At 53.9% G+C, this 16,977-nt stretch overlaps 1 protein-coding gene across 1 annotated transcript in view; it reads right to left on the bottom strand.

Annotated features, from left to right (window-relative positions):
- Window positions 1-16,977, bottom strand: part of Prex1 (phosphatidylinositol-3,4,5-trisphosphate dependent Rac exchange factor 1) — a 154,594-nt gene that overhangs the window by 11,613 nt on the left and 126,004 nt on the right. Inside the window, exons 17-29 of the mRNA XM_075963110.1 lie at window positions 16,533-16,625; window positions 15,683-15,831; window positions 13,868-13,953; window positions 11,673-11,809; window positions 11,052-11,151; window positions 9,286-9,473; window positions 8,807-8,968; window positions 8,022-8,232; window positions 7,331-7,607; window positions 5,168-5,374; window positions 3,988-4,076; window positions 1,935-2,017; window positions 1,737-1,827 (exon numbers count right to left, since the gene is read on the bottom strand). Coding sequence (XP_075819225.1) covers window positions 1,737-1,827; window positions 1,935-2,017; window positions 3,988-4,076; window positions 5,168-5,374; window positions 7,331-7,607; window positions 8,022-8,232; window positions 8,807-8,968; window positions 9,286-9,473; window positions 11,052-11,151; window positions 11,673-11,809; window positions 13,868-13,953; window positions 15,683-15,831; window positions 16,533-16,625 — 1,873 coding nt within the window. The remainder of the gene's footprint in view (window positions 1-1,736; window positions 1,828-1,934; window positions 2,018-3,987; window positions 4,077-5,167; window positions 5,375-7,330; window positions 7,608-8,021; window positions 8,233-8,806; window positions 8,969-9,285; window positions 9,474-11,051; window positions 11,152-11,672; window positions 11,810-13,867; window positions 13,954-15,682; window positions 15,832-16,532; window positions 16,626-16,977) is intronic.

Here is a 16,977-nt window from a genome sequence, read left to right on the forward strand (position 1 = left end):
GTCAGAAGAGGGATGGAGGCACAAAGGCCTGTGTCCCGTCACCAGGTTACAGGACTCACTAGCCTAGATCAAGGAAACTACCAGGACTCATGGGTTGTGGAGGGCAAAATTATGGTAAGCGTCACAAACCACATCCACAGCAGACACTGTTAATCGGTCTCAGTCCCCCCACAGCTGTAACCAACCCAGCAGACATTACAAATCAATCACCGCTGGCTTCTCAGGTATTACCTCCTCATAGCCACAATCGACTGAGCTGGCAGATGAGTGGTAGCCAAGTAACCTTTCCCTACACAGAAGGAGCAACCCCGGAATGGAGCAGAAACGATGAACATTATCTAAGGTCAGGCAGGCAGGCTATGAAGCTACTGGACCTTGAATCTGCCCTCAGCAGGCCCAGGCATAGGTCAGGCAGGCACCCGACCCTGTTCAGGTTTCTGAGACCCCTGTGGTTGTTTCCTCTGCCTCTGACGTCTGAGGCCCATCACTAGGAAAGTGTTCCTGGGACAAGTCCAAGGTTCCCAGATTCTTTGCCACTTCTGCCCTATGATGGCCACCTATCTGCATCTGGTTTCCCATACACAGCAAGTAACCCCAGCGGTCGGGAAGCCACTGACTCATCTCAGAGGCAGTGTCCAGATCAGGCCTGGAACAGGCTGGAATCAGTTTCCGGTGCCTAGATGAAGGAATGGACAAGTGGAGACATAGATGTGGGTTCATGGGTAGATGGTTAATGTGGGCAGGTGGGTGGATGGACTGCAGATGGGTAGGTGGATGTGGGTGGTTGAGAACGAGTAGGCAGGAGGATGGACGGAGGTGGGTGAGGGTGGAGATGTGTGCCCGGATGGAGGGGGGATGATGATGGAGAGATGACGGACCAAGGGTAGGTAAATGTGTATAGATGGATGGAAGGTAGGTGGGTAGAGGGCAGATGATGATGGACGGATGTGAATGTGTACAGATAAATGGATAGGTGGATGTGGGTGAATGTATGGGTAGGTGGATGGAGGGTAGGGATGGACGGACGGACGGACGGTACGCGAATATGTACAGGCAGATGGAGAGGAGGTGGGTGGAGGGGATGGATGGCGAGTAGGGAGATGTGTATAGATCGATGGAGGTGGGTGGGTATATGGATGCAGGGAAAACAAGTAGGGAGGGAAATGGCTACATGGCTGGAATATGTGTGTGGATGGACCTGGGATGCTCATCTCTCCCCCTTCCCATCCTTTGATGCCAGGGAGGCCCTCGGGACTTCTTTTCCTCGGGAATCCCTCTCAGTAAGCTCTAAGCAGGCACCAGGACCAGCGTGTAGAGAGGAATTTTTGGTATTGCTTCCACTAGATTTGTGGCTTTGGTTTATCGCTAATTAGTGGCACGTTATATTGGTTTTTCAACTACATGGAGCTTAATACGGTATTTGTGACACTAAATTTCCGATAAGAAGAGTTTTGTTTAGTGTTAAAAAGTTACATCAGCGATAAAACAGACCACAGACGAAAACGACCAACACCGATGCGCAGACTCTGGAAGCAAAGCTACGTAAGGACGGCACAGGGACTGAGCTCACGCTCCAGGCTGTCCCCATTCTCAGGCCCAGAAAAAAAGAAAAAGAAAATCTCGGTTCAGTTTGAGTAAACACAGCAGTGAACTGACAGAACCAAGGCCCTTCCAGAGCTATCGCACAGATGCGGGACAGAACCAGCACGTGGCCATGCCCTTGGACGTCCCCTCACCTTGCCAGCTGTGCTCCATGGGGAAATGCTTGGTCTCTTCAAATGCCCTGTTCATCACAGGACCCTTGAGCAGAGCATTGATGGAATCCACCTAAGGACAAGAAGCTCCCATGAGTGCAGTGAGGCTGCCACCCACAGCATGCCCCCTAGTCACAGGGTGATGAGCGGGCCAAGGCACAGGTGGGGCAATGGTCCTACCTGGTTAAAGAGATGCTCTAGGCAGCCGTGAAGTTTGTCCTGCTTGTCAGATGGGATGCGCATGTCACAGGGCAACTCATCCCCTGGCACGAAGAAAGCACCATGGCCGTCAGCCACAGCTGTCCCACCTCCCACCTTCCCAACTGTTTTCCTGATGAGTTACCATGGCTACAGAGCCTCAGACCCACAAGGAATGTGAATCTGACAAGCCCAGGCCCCGGCCAACCCCTGGCCAGAGCCTTCACACCTGTGAGCCTCAGTTTTATCAACTGTGAGTGCAGCCATGGACATTGAAGCCTCGCGGGGTTAGCAAGTAGGTGGTAGTTTCTACTCTGAAAGCCGAAGAGAGACTAGTGTGGGCTCCCCAACCATCACTCAGCTAGTCCTTCCTTCCCCAGAATGTCTTTCTTTTCCAAAATATATTTAATTCTATTTACTTATGTTGTTGGGGGTGGCTGTTGGGCTCACGGGGAGGTCAGAGGACAACTTTTGGGCCCAGGAAATCACACTTGGGTTACCAGACTGAACAGCCACACACCTTCACCCACAAAGACACCTCACTGGTCTTGACTTTCAAGATGGTCTCACTCTGTATACCCAGGCTGGCCTCTTAACTCACTATGCAGCCTAGGCTAGCCTCAAATTTCCAGCAATCCTTCTACCTCAGCCTCCTGAATGCTAGGATTACAGGCATGAGTCACCAAGCCTATCTTACCAGCCCTCACGCGAGCACCCTCGGCAGTGCTCCCAGCCTATTTTACCAGATCCATCACACAAGCCTCCTTAGCAGGGCTCCCAGCCTACTTGAGTAGCCCTCACACGAGCACCCTCAGCAGTGCTCCAAGGCTATCTTACCAGCTCCATCACGGAGCACACTCCGTAGTGCTCCCAGCTAATCTTACCAGCCCTCACACGAGCACCCTCAGCAGTGCTCCCCAGATGCCTTCCCATCCATCACACAGCTCATGTGCTACCCAAGTATGTAAAGTCTGCTCTCACCTCGACTTCCTTCCCCTTTCCTTCCTTCCATTAAACTGCTGTAGAATTAAGATTATATCCTCATGGACAGACTTCACTGCAGACTTCACTGGACACATGGGAAATGGAGAGCTGATGTGGTAGCCTGAGACCCAGGAGGGTGACACCTCACAGGGGACACGAGGGGGTATTCAATAATAAAACGTGTGAAGGTGAAGCCTGGTCAGAAGATGAATTTTTCCTTTTTTTTTTCTTCCAGAGCTGGGGACCGAATCAGGACCCCATACATACTGGGCAACTGCTCCACCACTAAGTGATACCCACGTATACAATGATTTTATTTTTTTAAAGTCTGAAGCTGACAGATAACTAAAATGAAAACTAAAACCGCCAAGTGTCTGGCTCTGGCTCAATGCCCCCAGCACAGCACTATCTAGGTCATCAGGCGAGGCTAATGTTGGTCCAGTCGTCTACCTTCATGCCAACCTTCTGACCACCCCTAGACAGTAGCCTCACAGTAGTAAAAGCCACTGATGGGAGAAAGAAAACCCAGCTTTTCACACACTTCTTTGAACTTTCTGTGCTGTTTGAATTTTGGGCAGAATGGGGGGGTCACTTTTAGGGAATCCCTCAGCTTGCATGGCTTGAATGAGATCAGAGGTCTCTCACAGGCACACAGCACACACGGCAATGTCACTTGGGGTGGGTGGGTGGGAGGGTGCGTGCCGTGCGTGAGTGCATGCGTGTGTGTGTGTGTGTGTGTGTGTGTGTGTGTGTGTGTGTGTGCGCGCGCGTGCGTGCGTGCGTGTGTGTGTTCACTTGTTCCATGTCTCCGACACTAGTAATAGCTGGTTCTTTCCTTCATTCCACTGGCTGCTGTGTCCCCAGGACCCCTAGCTGATCTTGAGCATACAGTAAATATTTTCTGAAAAACTTGTCCCATCCCATGATGCCAAGGAGCATGATAAAATGCGGCAGAACAAGCCCCCAGATCCCCACTGCGACCCTGCCATCAGGACGCCCCAGAAAAGCCCCTTTATCCAAGGCTATACTCTCATGGCCACCGCCTGCTCACCTGAGCCCATTTCATCACTGCCCAGGTAGGAGCTGTTGCTTCTCACGCTGGTGTAGGACAGGACAGAGTCACGATTGCTGTTACATTCGCTGCAATGGGACAAGAAACACCTGAGTTACCCTAATCCCAGCCCCTGGAGCTCACCTTCTGAGGTGCAGACAAAACTCCTCGCCTTGGACGGATGCCCGGCTAGAGGCAGCAGAGGGTTAGTCCGGCTGGGCCGGTACCCATGTCTGAGATGAGCAAACTCACTCAGGTCCAGCTCAGAAACACAGGCAGGACTCCCATCACTCAGGTGTCAGCGTCACCCAGGTTTCTGAACACTCTGCTGCTCTCATGAGCCCTGGACACACCTGCCCACACCACACCTGACCAAAAAGAACTCAGCAGGACAAGGGAGCAAGAAGCCACCCTGCCAACACTGATCCCACAGCTTTGTGACAAAGCAAAAATCCAAGAGCCAAAGATGTAAGAAAAGAGGCGGAGGTGCGAGGGGGGGGGGAGACACGGACCTGGGACAGTGCCCCAAGGACACAGAATGCCAAAGCAGTCAGGACATCCTGCTGCAGAGTCACGGTGAAAGGTGGTGATGGGGACCAGGTAGACCTCGTGAGCATAGAAAGGGAACTGACACCAGGCAGGCTGGCTTCCCCAATCCTGCGCCTTCAGACTTTGCCCACATACTGAAGGCTGAGACAGATTCTGACCCCGAGTCAGACACCATGTCATTTCCACTGGGTTCCCTTCTCTGTAGTAATGAAGGTCACCTGTCACATCCCAGCAAGTTCTGGTTTTTGTCCGGTCAGTAGTTAATACCCTGCTGGTATTTTCAGGATAAATTTAACAATTGCAGAAGTACCACTCCCATCCTTGCAGAAAACTCAAGAAAATGTCTGTCTCCTTGGGTCTACAGAGCCCCCCCCCACACACACATCACAGAACCCTGGCTCTCCTACACCTGTGAACATATGGAGTACCCAGAATGAACGGTGTCCACATACCAGGCTCGGAGGCCTCAGCTCAGGACAAGGGAGCCAAGGAGGCATTCTGGAACATTCTCTGAGAGGCTCAGATCCCCCTGACCCACCAAACACACACTGTTATCCCAGAGACTGAGCCCCTGCATCTTGGGAAACATCACAGTCTTGCCTTTTCCACAGGCCTCGATGGTCACACGCACCTGTAGGAGTCACGGTAGCTCATGGTGTCGTGGCCTGAGTCTTCCTGCTCATCCTCTGAGACCTTGAAACACACCTTCTTGATGCCTCCATGGTCAGTCCTGTCCACTTCGCTCTCCTCGCTGACTGGCGGGGAAGATGAGGTCTCCTCCACCGAGGGTGGGTCACAGAGGACAGCTGAGGTCGGCTCTGTGATGGTAGACAGTAGCCTGCCAGAGCAAGGCAAAGGCACTGGAGGTAAGGATATAAGCCGGCGGCACTGCCACACCAGGTGGGGCTCAGCTCCACCTCATCTCTGACTCCACGGGGGGTGGGGGGAGTGATGGAGTCACCCAGTAGGTCTTTCCCTCCCTTGAAGTCCTGCCATCAACTCCATGGGTGCTCAGCACTGCCTCCTGCTGGACCTGACTATAAACACCTCACACAGGCTGGGAAGGTCACACCTGTAGTCCCTAGCACTCTGGAGGCTGGAATATGTGTGTGTGTGTGTGTGTGTGTGTGTGTGTGTGTGTGTGTGTGTGTAGTCAAGAGTTCAAGGTCAGTCTCAGCTACATAGCAAGCTCTAGGGCAGCCTCAGCTCCATGAGACTGTCTCAAAAGAAAAAAAAAAAGAAAAGTAAACAAGAAACCCAGGGTCTGCAGGTCACAGAACCTGGGTGACAGCCACCAACTCTGCTGCTGCAGAGGTCAGAGCACCCCAGTTACAGCCACCAACTCCAACACTGCAGCACACCACTGGCAGGTATGTCCACAGTAAAACTTCATTTAAAAAGCAGAGCATGTGGTGGACAGACTCTGGCCTCTGGCAGGCAGCCACAGTGAATATCAGCTAAGAGTATGGACTCTGTAGCTAGATGGGCCCGCTGCCCTCTCACGCAGGCATTTCCTAGGCTAGAGACCAGTTATTCCTTCTGAGCCTTGTTTCCTCCTCTGGAAAACGGGGTGACAGCAGGACCCACGTGGCAGGCTGCTGATAGTGTTGAAGCATATAAGAGACACTGGGCCTCACCTAGCACCCGTAAGTGACGGTAAGAATTTTACATAAATGTGCCCACCAGGGGCTATAGGGCAGTGTGTGGAGACAGTCTGGGCTGTCAAGTGGAGGAGGATATCATGACCCTGCGCAAGCAGTAGCCAGATACCCTACACGCCCAGAGACCCCACAACGCAGACCAAGGTAGGAAGGAGCTTGCCTTTTTTTCTATTCTTTTTATATTGATTTACTTATTTGCTTGTTTATTTTTTGCTTGAGTGTACATCTGTAAGGTTCCAGACCCCTGGAACTGGAGTTACAAACAGCTGTGAGCTGCCATGTGGGTGCTGGGAATTGAACTTGGGTCCTCTAGGAAGAGCAGCCAGTGCTCCTAACTGCTGAGCCTTCTCTCTAGCCCTGGTTGGAGGCTTTCTTACCGTTCTTAAACTTGACTGCACAGCTTTCGCAGTGTCACACAAAATTAATTCCCCTCAGCATTACTTGGCACCTGGTCTCACACAAATGGCCCTGGCTGGGTCCACACGCTCCCTCCAGGTAGTGTACGGGAAGCAGGTCCCTACACTGGCCCAGACACTGTTCCTGGCTAACGCATTTCTCAGGTCTCTTGATCTATAATGGCACATGCTCCTCCTCCTGCTGCTCCTCCTCCACCTCCTCCTTTCCCTAATCCACCACCACCACTTCCTCCTCTTGTCCTTCCATCTCCTCCTCCTCTTCTTTCCTGCATCCACAGCCTGGACATTTATTTGTTATGTGCTACACAGGACTGCCTGTTCCTGGCTTTAGCAAAAGCAACCTCAGGCGCTGTTTAACCAACCTCTGTCCACCTCCTGAGTAGTGAGCGTGGAGCTATCACTGCCCAGAGCTGGCAGCGGTTTTGTGCATCACAGTGTCCTACAGAAACAGGGACACCTTGTCATTGGCCCGATTTGCTGCAATGTCAAATCAGAGAGACTCTCACAGACAGGCGCTTTAGCCTCAGGAAGACACTGCCTTTGCCTCTCACTTCCTTAGAGAAGGCTCTCCTTGGAAAGAAGGGACTTGGTTGTCACAGATGCTCAAGGCAGCAGGTGGGTAGAGCCAGGCAATGCTGCACAGGACCTGAGATGCTCAGAGTGGCTGCAGAGAGGGTTGGGCTGAGAAGCCCCAGCTGCCCCAGGGCCAGGCCTCACCTATTGATCTGGGTGACATACTGCTTCATCTCCTTGAGGGCCACGTCCAGCTTGGTGAACAGTTGCAGGTACGCATCCTGGATCTCGCGGTCTTCCTGTTTGAGCAGAAAGCTCAGGCCCCGGTCGTGCTGGTTGGGACTGCTACCGGCTGACCCGAAGCTGCTGTCATCGAGACCCTGGCCTTGGGAGTCCCCGTCTACTGCAGATGTGCATTTCCAGGCGGGGGCAGCCATGGTGGTAATACAGTGCTGTGTGTAGGCCATGGGGTTCAGGTGGCCTGCAGTGAAGGTAGGGGAGCTTATGAGAAACAGGTCCCAGCTCACACAGAGGGAACCCTGCCTGAACCTCTGCACAAAGGAATACAACCACAACTATGACCTGTGTGACACTCTTAGAACTAGGTCACCCTGAGAAAAGAGCTGTTGGTAATACATTCTAACTACTGAGATCTTTTCTCCTACCTAGAGTGCAGACGTGATGGCCGGTACTCTGGCAGCCATATTCTACCATGAGAGGCATCGTGAAGACGAAAGACTCAAACAAAAGATGGCACACAGAAAGATAGGAGCCTGGGTCCCTGGTGACTGTGGAGCCACTGACACCATCCTGGATAGTGGCCTCTGGACATTTTTCTGCATCCTCATCTGTAAGGTGAGATCTAATACAATATCTAAGAGATGCACGCAAGTACCTTGTTCTGGGTCAAGGCCGATGAGGGAGGGTTTGCGTCCGAAGCGGATACTGAAGGACCTGCCCACCGAAGGGGTGGTCTTGGGGTAGGACACTTCCATGAGGTTGACGTGACAGTTGGTGGGGCAGAAGTCCAGGCCACACAGCGGGTGGGGCTCCAGGGGTGCCTGCTTGAAGGGGGGGCTGACCCTGCTCTTCAGTTGGACTGCAAACTGAGAGGTGGGGACAAGGGAGTGTGAGGTGGCATCAGTGGGTCCTTGAATACCCCTGGAGCCACTTTATCCTGGCTTCTAGACCCGACATTCCTGCTCGGAGAAAACAGGAGCGCCGTGAATGAAGTAGGTCCCCCGAGTGTCTCTCACAGGGATAGCCTCGCAGGACCTGTGACCCCGAGCACTGACAGGTTCCCTTCTCTAGTTTAGCTGCTGTACTATCTTAGGAACCATGTCTCCCGACCCTCAGTTATGAGGTTCAGGCACGGTCACCTCCTCATACTACAATGCTGGGGCCAGGGCAAGGCAAGGGGCACCCAGGAGCACCCTGGGAGGCCATTTGGTCAGGGGATGCTGCAGCTAGAGTCACAGGCCATCTGATCAGCAGTGAAGGCCCAGCCTCAGAGTGAAGCTGATATGGGCAAACAAATTCCCACAGGAACTGCTCAGGCACCCAGATACGACCATGCCTGAAGGGCCATCTACAGTCTGCCCACGACTGAGCCCATGAAGCTTAGTCTCACTCGGGTGAACATGGCAGAAAAGCTGGAAGTGGAGCGTGGGCAGCAAGTACCTCCTGGTAGCAGTTGATCCTCTGGCTGATGCTGCCCAGCTTGGTGTCACAGATGTTGTGGAACTCGTAGTGGGACATGGTGATAATGGCGCTACTCATGGCCATGAGCCGCCCACAGTTCTGCACGAAGACACTGTCGTCGGCAGCAAAGGCCTCAAGGATCTGTGGGAGGGAGGACAGCTTCTGAGCTTGTCTGTGTACCATGGGGGCAGAGTGTTCTTACCTGTGGGGCCCCTTTCTGCACCGTGACACCCTAAGAGGTTGGTGCTGTGACACACCCATTTTGGAGAAAGGAAAAGTGAGGCTAAAAGGATAGTAACCATCTTCCCCAACAGTTCCACAGTTGGTAAGCACTGGGGAAGGGACTCGATGCCAGGCAAAGGAATCAGCTACCCTGACCTGGGGCCAGAACACAGCCAGTCAGGGCCTGAAGGGTGGAGTGGGGATGCCTGGGGTGGGACTTGGGAATAGGGTAAGACCTTGGCAGCCAAGCGGAAGCAGCCGCGGGGCTCCACGATCTTCTCCAGCACGTGGCATTTGGCTCCGGCTGTGCTCATATACTCGTAGACCACACCGTGCTCCAAGTGCACATTGTCCACCGTCAGGCTCACCACGGCACTGTCCTCGTGCAGGCTCAGCTGGGGACCCAGGGACAGCAGAGGCAGGGCTGGAAGCCAGAGGGGCAAACTACATTGAGACTAGCACTGAGCCCTAGGAGCGAAACTGCCACCTTGGGCGGGCTGTGGTGGGCCACACACCAACAAGCACACTGTAGCTTCACCTGCTTGCTGGTCCACTAACCCAACCACCCTCCCAAGCGCTGGCCCAAGTACCACATTCCCAGTGGAGACTGACCCCACCTGCCCACTTTGGTGCCACAGACAGCAGGGAACTGCCATCTGGATCCCCACTGTCTCCATAGAAGGGAGGGAGGAGACATTCTTTCTCAAGTGGACTCCAAGTTGCCAGGGCCACCATGTAAAGAGCCACCTGAGAGGCTGAGAGGTGCGAGGTGATAATCGAGCCAGTGCTGAAGCTTGCTGACTCGGCTCAGCCCACACCCTCCTGCGGTCCAGCTCCAGGAAGGACTTATGTTTTTAGGACAGGGGGTGACCTCTGAGGAGGTGATGATATCTGAGCAGACATCGGAGTGAAGGGAGAGCAGTGGCCCAGGCAGTGCGCACAGTGTGAAGCTGGGGTAGAAATATATTCAGCTAGATGCAGAACAGAGGGCAAAGAAAGAAAGAGAAGGGAGGCGACACCAGGAGCCAGGCTGGCCCAGACACACTTGCGCGCGCGCATGCGCGCGCACACACACCCCCCCCCAAACACCCCCACCCCAGGCTTTGGGGGCTGAGGTCAGGATTTCGTCTTGCCCCTGAGCAGGGAGAAGGCCACAGAAGGCTCTGTTCTCATTTTGTGAGGACACTGTGTGTGTGACATGTGGCAGAGGTCAAACAGAAGAGGACAGTGAGCAAGCTGCTGCAATAATCCTGGTAAAAACCAGACCAAACCAGTCCCAGCAAAGGTTGTGGGAACTGGTCATACCCTGGGTGTGGAAAGAAGGGCAGAGAGTGTGGACAGAGTGCCGCAGGAACCAGGGAGGAAGGACAAAAAAAGAGGCCCGAGAATCCAGAAGGATAAAGATGAACCAGGGGCAGGTTTGGGGAAAGCCAGTGTCAATGAGGCCACAGTAAGTTTGTGGTGCCTGTCAACAGCCAGCGGAGGAAGTGAATTGACTGATAGAGAACCAAAAGGCACTCTAGAGGGGACACTGCAGGCCAAGATAGGACAGTGGCCCACAGAAGACACACACTTCTGATCCCATAACCCATGGATCTGCCGCACTGTCAGCAAGTGGGCTGTTAAGTAAGCAACCAACGAATCAGTGAGGAGTAAACGGGAAGAGTTGTCATAAGGGTCCTTCGTGGGCAGACGGAGGGAGAGTCAGAAAAAGAGTTGTCAGGACTGGGCCATCAGCCAGCAGGAGAATCAGGAGCTGAGGCAGGTGAGAAGTTTCTAGAAGCTGAAACAGACAAGTCAGGGGACTCCCAAGAGTCCCAGAAAGAAACAGGACCCAGAGAGACTCTTCTGGGCTGTGAGGCCTCAGTGTGAGCGACTAAAGATGGGGGCCCACACTGAGCTGTCACAGAGCCAAGGGGACTGGCACAGGCTGCACTTCTGAGGGCCAAATGGGATGGACCTGGACCCCAGACTGAAGCTCCTCCCACTCCCAGTCCCTTACCTGAGTCAGGCTGGTCCTCTTCCTGGGGGTCTTCATCCCCCTGACTGGCCCGTGCCTGCTGAGCATCCTCATGGCTATGGTAGACCCACTGGTACAGACCCTGCAAAGAGCCACTATCAGTGGACCAGGCCCCCCATGCTTGGAGGGGAAGGGACAGGCCAAGACAAGTCCTATGCCCATCCATGAGGCCACCTCTGAAGAGACCTCTAAAATGTTACTCTGGAACACGGGCCACACTCAGTCCTCAGCTCCACATAGGAGCTCAGGAGCACAGCTTTGAAATCACTAGAGGCACAGCCAAAGCGTCCCCATCTCTCCTAAATCCCGAAGGCCAAGAAGCACGACAGCGCATGACAGGCACTCGGTAAACACTTGCTGAGAGTGAGTGTGGACATCAGAGCGACTGTCAACATCCACCAGAACCCTGGCCCCCATCCACGCAAGAGCGGTTTCTGCAGTCAATGTGGCTCGTGGCATACAGCACATGTTACACACTACAGTTACAAAGCCCCATTTGTAAAGGGCCCTTCCCACTCAGCTCAGCAAGGAAAACCTAGGCTGGCAGGGCTCACATCCCAGCCCAGATCTCCCCAGGCTCCCACCTTCTTGCTGAGTGCTCACCAGGGCCTCCTCCCGGCGGTTGCGAAAAGCTTGAAAGTGCTCCAAGACCTCGAGGGCGCCATCATTGGCCACATTGTTGCCATTGACCTTCAGGATGCACTGGCCTGCACAAAGCCCAGCAGCCACAGCCTCGGAGCCTGGGGAACAGGAGCACTTGAGGCCAGAGCCAGGCAGAGGAGCCACGTTCAGGCTGCCCCTGCCAACAGCTGCATCTAGAAGCTGTGGCTTCTCCCACCTGCCAACCAGAGAGCTGCCACTGACACCCGCAATGGGCAGGGCAGAGCTGGTGTCCCCATTTAGTGACAACTGGCAATTAGCCCAAGGTGGTACCTCAGACCCCTGTCTTTTAGAACCCTGCATGACCTCATAGCGAAAGACCAAAGCCAAGTGACAGAGAGAAACACCAAAGCTACCTCAGGGCACAGGCTCAGAAAAGCCAGGTCAAAATATGGTTGCCCGACTCAAGCCCATCCCTCTCAACTCTACCACAAGGCCCAAACAGTGGCTCTTGACCCAGGCTTTTGTGGGTTAACTGACAAGTCTAGAGACAGACAGAAATGGTCGGCTGCCTCTACTTAGGACATGTGCAGGCCTGGAGGACCGTGGTCAGTGCAGGCCTCAGTCTCCGGCTTCCAACTGTGCAGCTGCCCTGCAGCCTACAACGTGCTACCTCACTTCTCTGGGCCTCAGTGACCTCATCTGTGGCATTCATACACAGCACATCTCGTTACGGGACTCTGGGAGACTCAAGACATCTGGGCATGGGAAACCGCTAGTACTCACTACGTGCCAGCCCTTTCTTAGTTCCAGCCAAGGTCTCACACGCTGACGGCTGGACCCCGGCAGATGCTGCTGGGAGGCTACTGAAGCTTGAAGAGATGGGGAGAGGGAGGTCTTGGTCACTGGTGACAGGCCTTCGACAGGGACTGGGAGTCCCTGTCCTCTTAAGTCGTCACTCTAGTTGTGTGTGAATGGTTTCACTCTGCCAGACCCATCTGCTGTGATGCTCTCTCCAAAGGCCAGAGCAACTCTGACCCTGAGCCACACTGAACCTTTCTTCTAAATCTACCAACTCAGGCACTTTCTTACAGCTGAGAACCGCCAAGTGACACGGCCACACACACTGTGAACAACCACAGACCTCAACAGCTACTCGGGTAGAGTACCCCCCCTCCCGCCCACCTTACCTAGCTCTCTGACACCTGATGTGGGGCCCCTGGTGTTCTCTGAGGCTGTCCTGGATCCTACAGGATGCCAACGACATCCACATCTGGCCACTAGATGCTATAACATACCTTCCCTCATGGTGACAACCAAAAACTGCCTACAGACAATGCCAGGGATCTCCTGGAGAGAGAACAAACTAGCACAGTAAGAAATGGCCTTTTAAAGATACATGCGATACAGCCCACTGTAAAATACTGTCAGATCCTAGCTGCCTCCACTGATGTGTGTTCTGTTAATTGGTGATATACAGCAGCCCCAGGGGCTGGAGAGATGGGTCGGTGGCTAAGAACACTGGCTGCTTCTCCAGAGGGCCAGAGTTCAACTCCTAGCACCTACAAAGTGGGTCACAACTGTCTCTAGCTCCAGTTTCAGGAGATGCAACACCCTCTTTCTAACCTCCACAGACACTGCGCACATGTATATACACAAGCAAAAATACTAACAGATAAAATAATAAAACTAAAATATAATCAATGCAAGTAGAACCCTAAGCAGAAAGGAGAAAATACAAATGTTAAAGGGAGTCGCCGGGAGACTATCAGGAAACCAGAATCAGGGGTCTCCTGGGCCTCACAGACAACAGAACAGCACCTTCAATGGCCCCCAAAGAAAACCAGCACAAACCATGGGAACATCAGATTGGTCATCCATGGGTTCAATATGGGCACAGAAGTGATTCTGTGGGGCCTCCAAATTCAGAGTTCTGGTGCCTTTTGAATTCTATGCCTGTCTGTCTGTCTGCCTGCCTGCCTGGGGGACATCCAGCCCATCTAAATGGCATGCCTCCCTTCCCCCGCCTCAGTCCCAGCACTTCCCATGTCTCCTGGTTGCTCCTTCTCCCCTCCTACAACGGCCTGTGCAGGTCCCGGCTAGAGTAGTAGATACCAGAGTACAGGAGCACCAGGCCCATGTCTCCCCATGAGCAGAATGCAGCCCCAAGAAGCTCCGCACACCAGGCTCCAGCTCACCTCTGCCCACAGCAAAGACACACGGCGGGGCTGCTCCTCGGATCTGGAAGGACAGAGCCTCTGGGTGGTCAGGGACTTTGATGGTCCTAGCAGGCACAGGGGCAGGGACAGGCCATGAGAAAAAGAAGTGTGGCTCCTACTCCCTTAGAAGTCCCTTTCTACCACTACCCTACCCTATCCCCAAGGCCTCTTAGAAATCAGCCCTGAAAGGAATGGTACCCAGAAACACAGTCAACCAGATCCCCAAAGCTCATGGCAAAGAGTCAAAAGGCCATCAACCAAAGCAGAGAGGGACAATGCCAGCTGAGAAGGCAACACATATCAAGGGGAGGCAAGGCTGGAGGTGTGGGAATCAAGAAGAAGCACCAGCTGAGGGGGTGGATATCAAGGGGAGACATCAGCTGAGGGGGTGGATATCAAGGGGGAGACACCAGCTGGGGGTGGATATCAAGGGGAGACACCAGCTGAGGGGGTGGATATCAAGGGGAGATACCAGCTGGGGGTGGATACCAAGGGGACACACTAGCTGGGGAGGCACGAGCTTGGGGGGTATGGTTATCAAGGGGATGCACTAGCTGGGGAGGCAGATATCAAGGGGAGGGAACAGCTGGGGGCTAGATATCATGGGAGACACAAGCTGGGGTAGCAGGTATCAAGGAGAGGCACCAGCTAAGGGGAATGGCAGGTGTCACTTATCTTGAACTGCCATGCAGCTTTCTGTCGCCCTGCCTCAGCCATGTCCCTACCACACAGTATGGTTCCTTCTATGCCTACCAGGCAGGAAGAATCGCCCTGAGAGCCTGTTCTCAGAACTTTAAACCCTGAGGACTTCCACCTCTGGCACCTAGCAGACAAGCCTTACCTGTCACCTTTCCCCCACATCATCTCTTCTTACAGAAATAGTCTAAACCAGTGGTCCTCAAACGTCCTAATGCTGAGTCCCTTTCATACAGTTCCTCATGTTGTGGTGACCCCCAACCATAAATCATTTTCATTGCTATTTCATAACTGTAATATTGTTGGGGTTATGAATTGTAATGCAAATCTCTGTTTTCCAGTGGTCTTAGATGACCCCTGAGAAAGGGTCGTTTGACTCCCTCCTCCCCGCCGGTCCACTGAAAACTCTCCACAGCTCACAGCCAACATTTGGACCAATTACAGGAAATTATGGCACCAAATACATAATCTTAAAATACAAGTATGCCCTCTGCACTACATCTAGACGTGGTCCACCCTGACCTGCAAGCTGTGCAGCTGCCAGCTTGCCACCTGCGTCTACCTGCAGCCCGGGGGAAGCTTCCATCTCCAGTGGCCATCCATGGGACCTTGCCACAGGCATAAGGAGCCACAGGGCTTGGCCCCTGGGCTGTATCCACCTCTCCTGTCTCCCACTCCACTCCAACCCCTCACTGCCTCTGTCCCTCTACCACACCGTGAACAAGGTGACCTGGGGGTCTTTGTGCCAGATTCTTCATCCTTCCAGAGCCCTCAGCCCCAGGATTCCCTCCCAGACTCTCAGTAATCTCTGAGAGTCACCACAGTCCCCAGTGGCATCTCTCTGGCCCCTATTCTCTGCACACTCTGTCTTCTTCAACCATACATATCCACCTCCATCTGACTAATCACCTCACTCCTGTCCTGTGTACACCTGTCCCCTGTCCACACCCCAACTCCACCTGAATCTACGGAAGGTAGGAACTGTATCTACACAGATGGGCCTGTGTCCCCAAGTCTGAGACACCACTCACACACGTGCACTTGGGACACATGCAATTAGATCAGGAAGACCTGAGTTTGCCTTGGGGCCACACTCACTCTTTGGCCTTGGTGGCCACCAGGAGGCGTAGCGGGCGGCGGGAACAGAAAGACTGGTTGAGGATTGTCTCCACCTCAGAGAAGGGCCGCAGGAACACCAAGTCCTCGTTGATGGAGTAGATCTTCCTCCCCACCTGCAGGCCAGCCATCTAGAGAGAAGCACCAGGAAGCTCATTCATTCCCTCTGGACGAGTGGTAAGAGGTGTGTGAGCCCAGGCTCTGAGCTCTGAGCTGTAAATAAAAGATCAAGGAGGCAAGGGTGGGTGGCAATTCCCATGGGAGGAAATGGTCAGGGCCAGCCACTGCTTGTCATGGCACAAAGGTCAGTGGGGTGGCCACTTTGTGACCATGAGAATGTGACCAAGAATGTGGAATGAACATCAACATGACCCAAACTTCTAGCCCCCCACCCCCAACCCCCACCTCCTGCTAACCCAGTAGGCCATGAGGTGCCCCGAGCCAACTGAGAAAGAACCCCTTCAAGAGAGACTTCTGCTTTCCCTGTACATCCCCAGGAGTACAGCAGGTGGCGCTGGTGGAACACGCCAGAACCGCAGTCCCATTTCCCAGCTACCCTGCATCTCAGACAAGTTCCAGACTAAGTTCCCCATAGAAGCAAAATAGGAAAGGCATCAGCCGGCATCCCAGAACCTGCTGAGCTGCCCCACCTCCAAAGACATGAAGACATACCCGGCTGGGACACTGCCCCACTGAATGAGTGGCCACCCTGGGTTCTCACCTCTGCCAGCAGACATGCTCAGATGGGACACTGCCCCACTGAGTGGACCCTGGGGTCTCACCTCTGCCAGCTGGGACACTGCCCTACTGAGTGGCCACCCTGGGGTCTCACCTCTGCCAGTGAGCCCCTCTGCACAGACTTCACCACCACAGCCTTGTTCTTCTCCTCGAGATCGAAGCCGTAGTCGTCTTCCTGCGGCGGGATCTGAAAGCCCGAGGCCAAGACGCACTTGAGGCAGCGAGGTGGGAGCAACACCACCCTGCTCACCACGGACTACGATCCAGCAGCTGGGGCCCCAAGTCTGCAGGGTAAGGGTGCAGACTGGACTGCAGGGCCAGGCCAGTGGACTGGAGTGATAGCAGAATGTCGTGGGGCACAGTAGGCACAAAACACATCTATGTTGAATGAGGGGATGCCACCCTCTCGTCCCAGAGGCCAGTACTGATCACCTGTCGGCTTGCTTCTCCCACCCTCCCACCCCTGCATCCCAGAGTCTCTCTGCTGTCCTCACATCAAGGGCTCAGTAGCCCTTTAACATGAAGGGAATGGATCCTAT

This window comes from Microtus pennsylvanicus, chromosome 2, assembly GCF_037038515.1.
Source record: "Microtus pennsylvanicus isolate mMicPen1 chromosome 2, mMicPen1.hap1, whole genome shotgun sequence".
Taxonomy (NCBI): Eukaryota; Metazoa; Chordata; class Mammalia; order Rodentia; family Cricetidae; genus Microtus; species Microtus pennsylvanicus.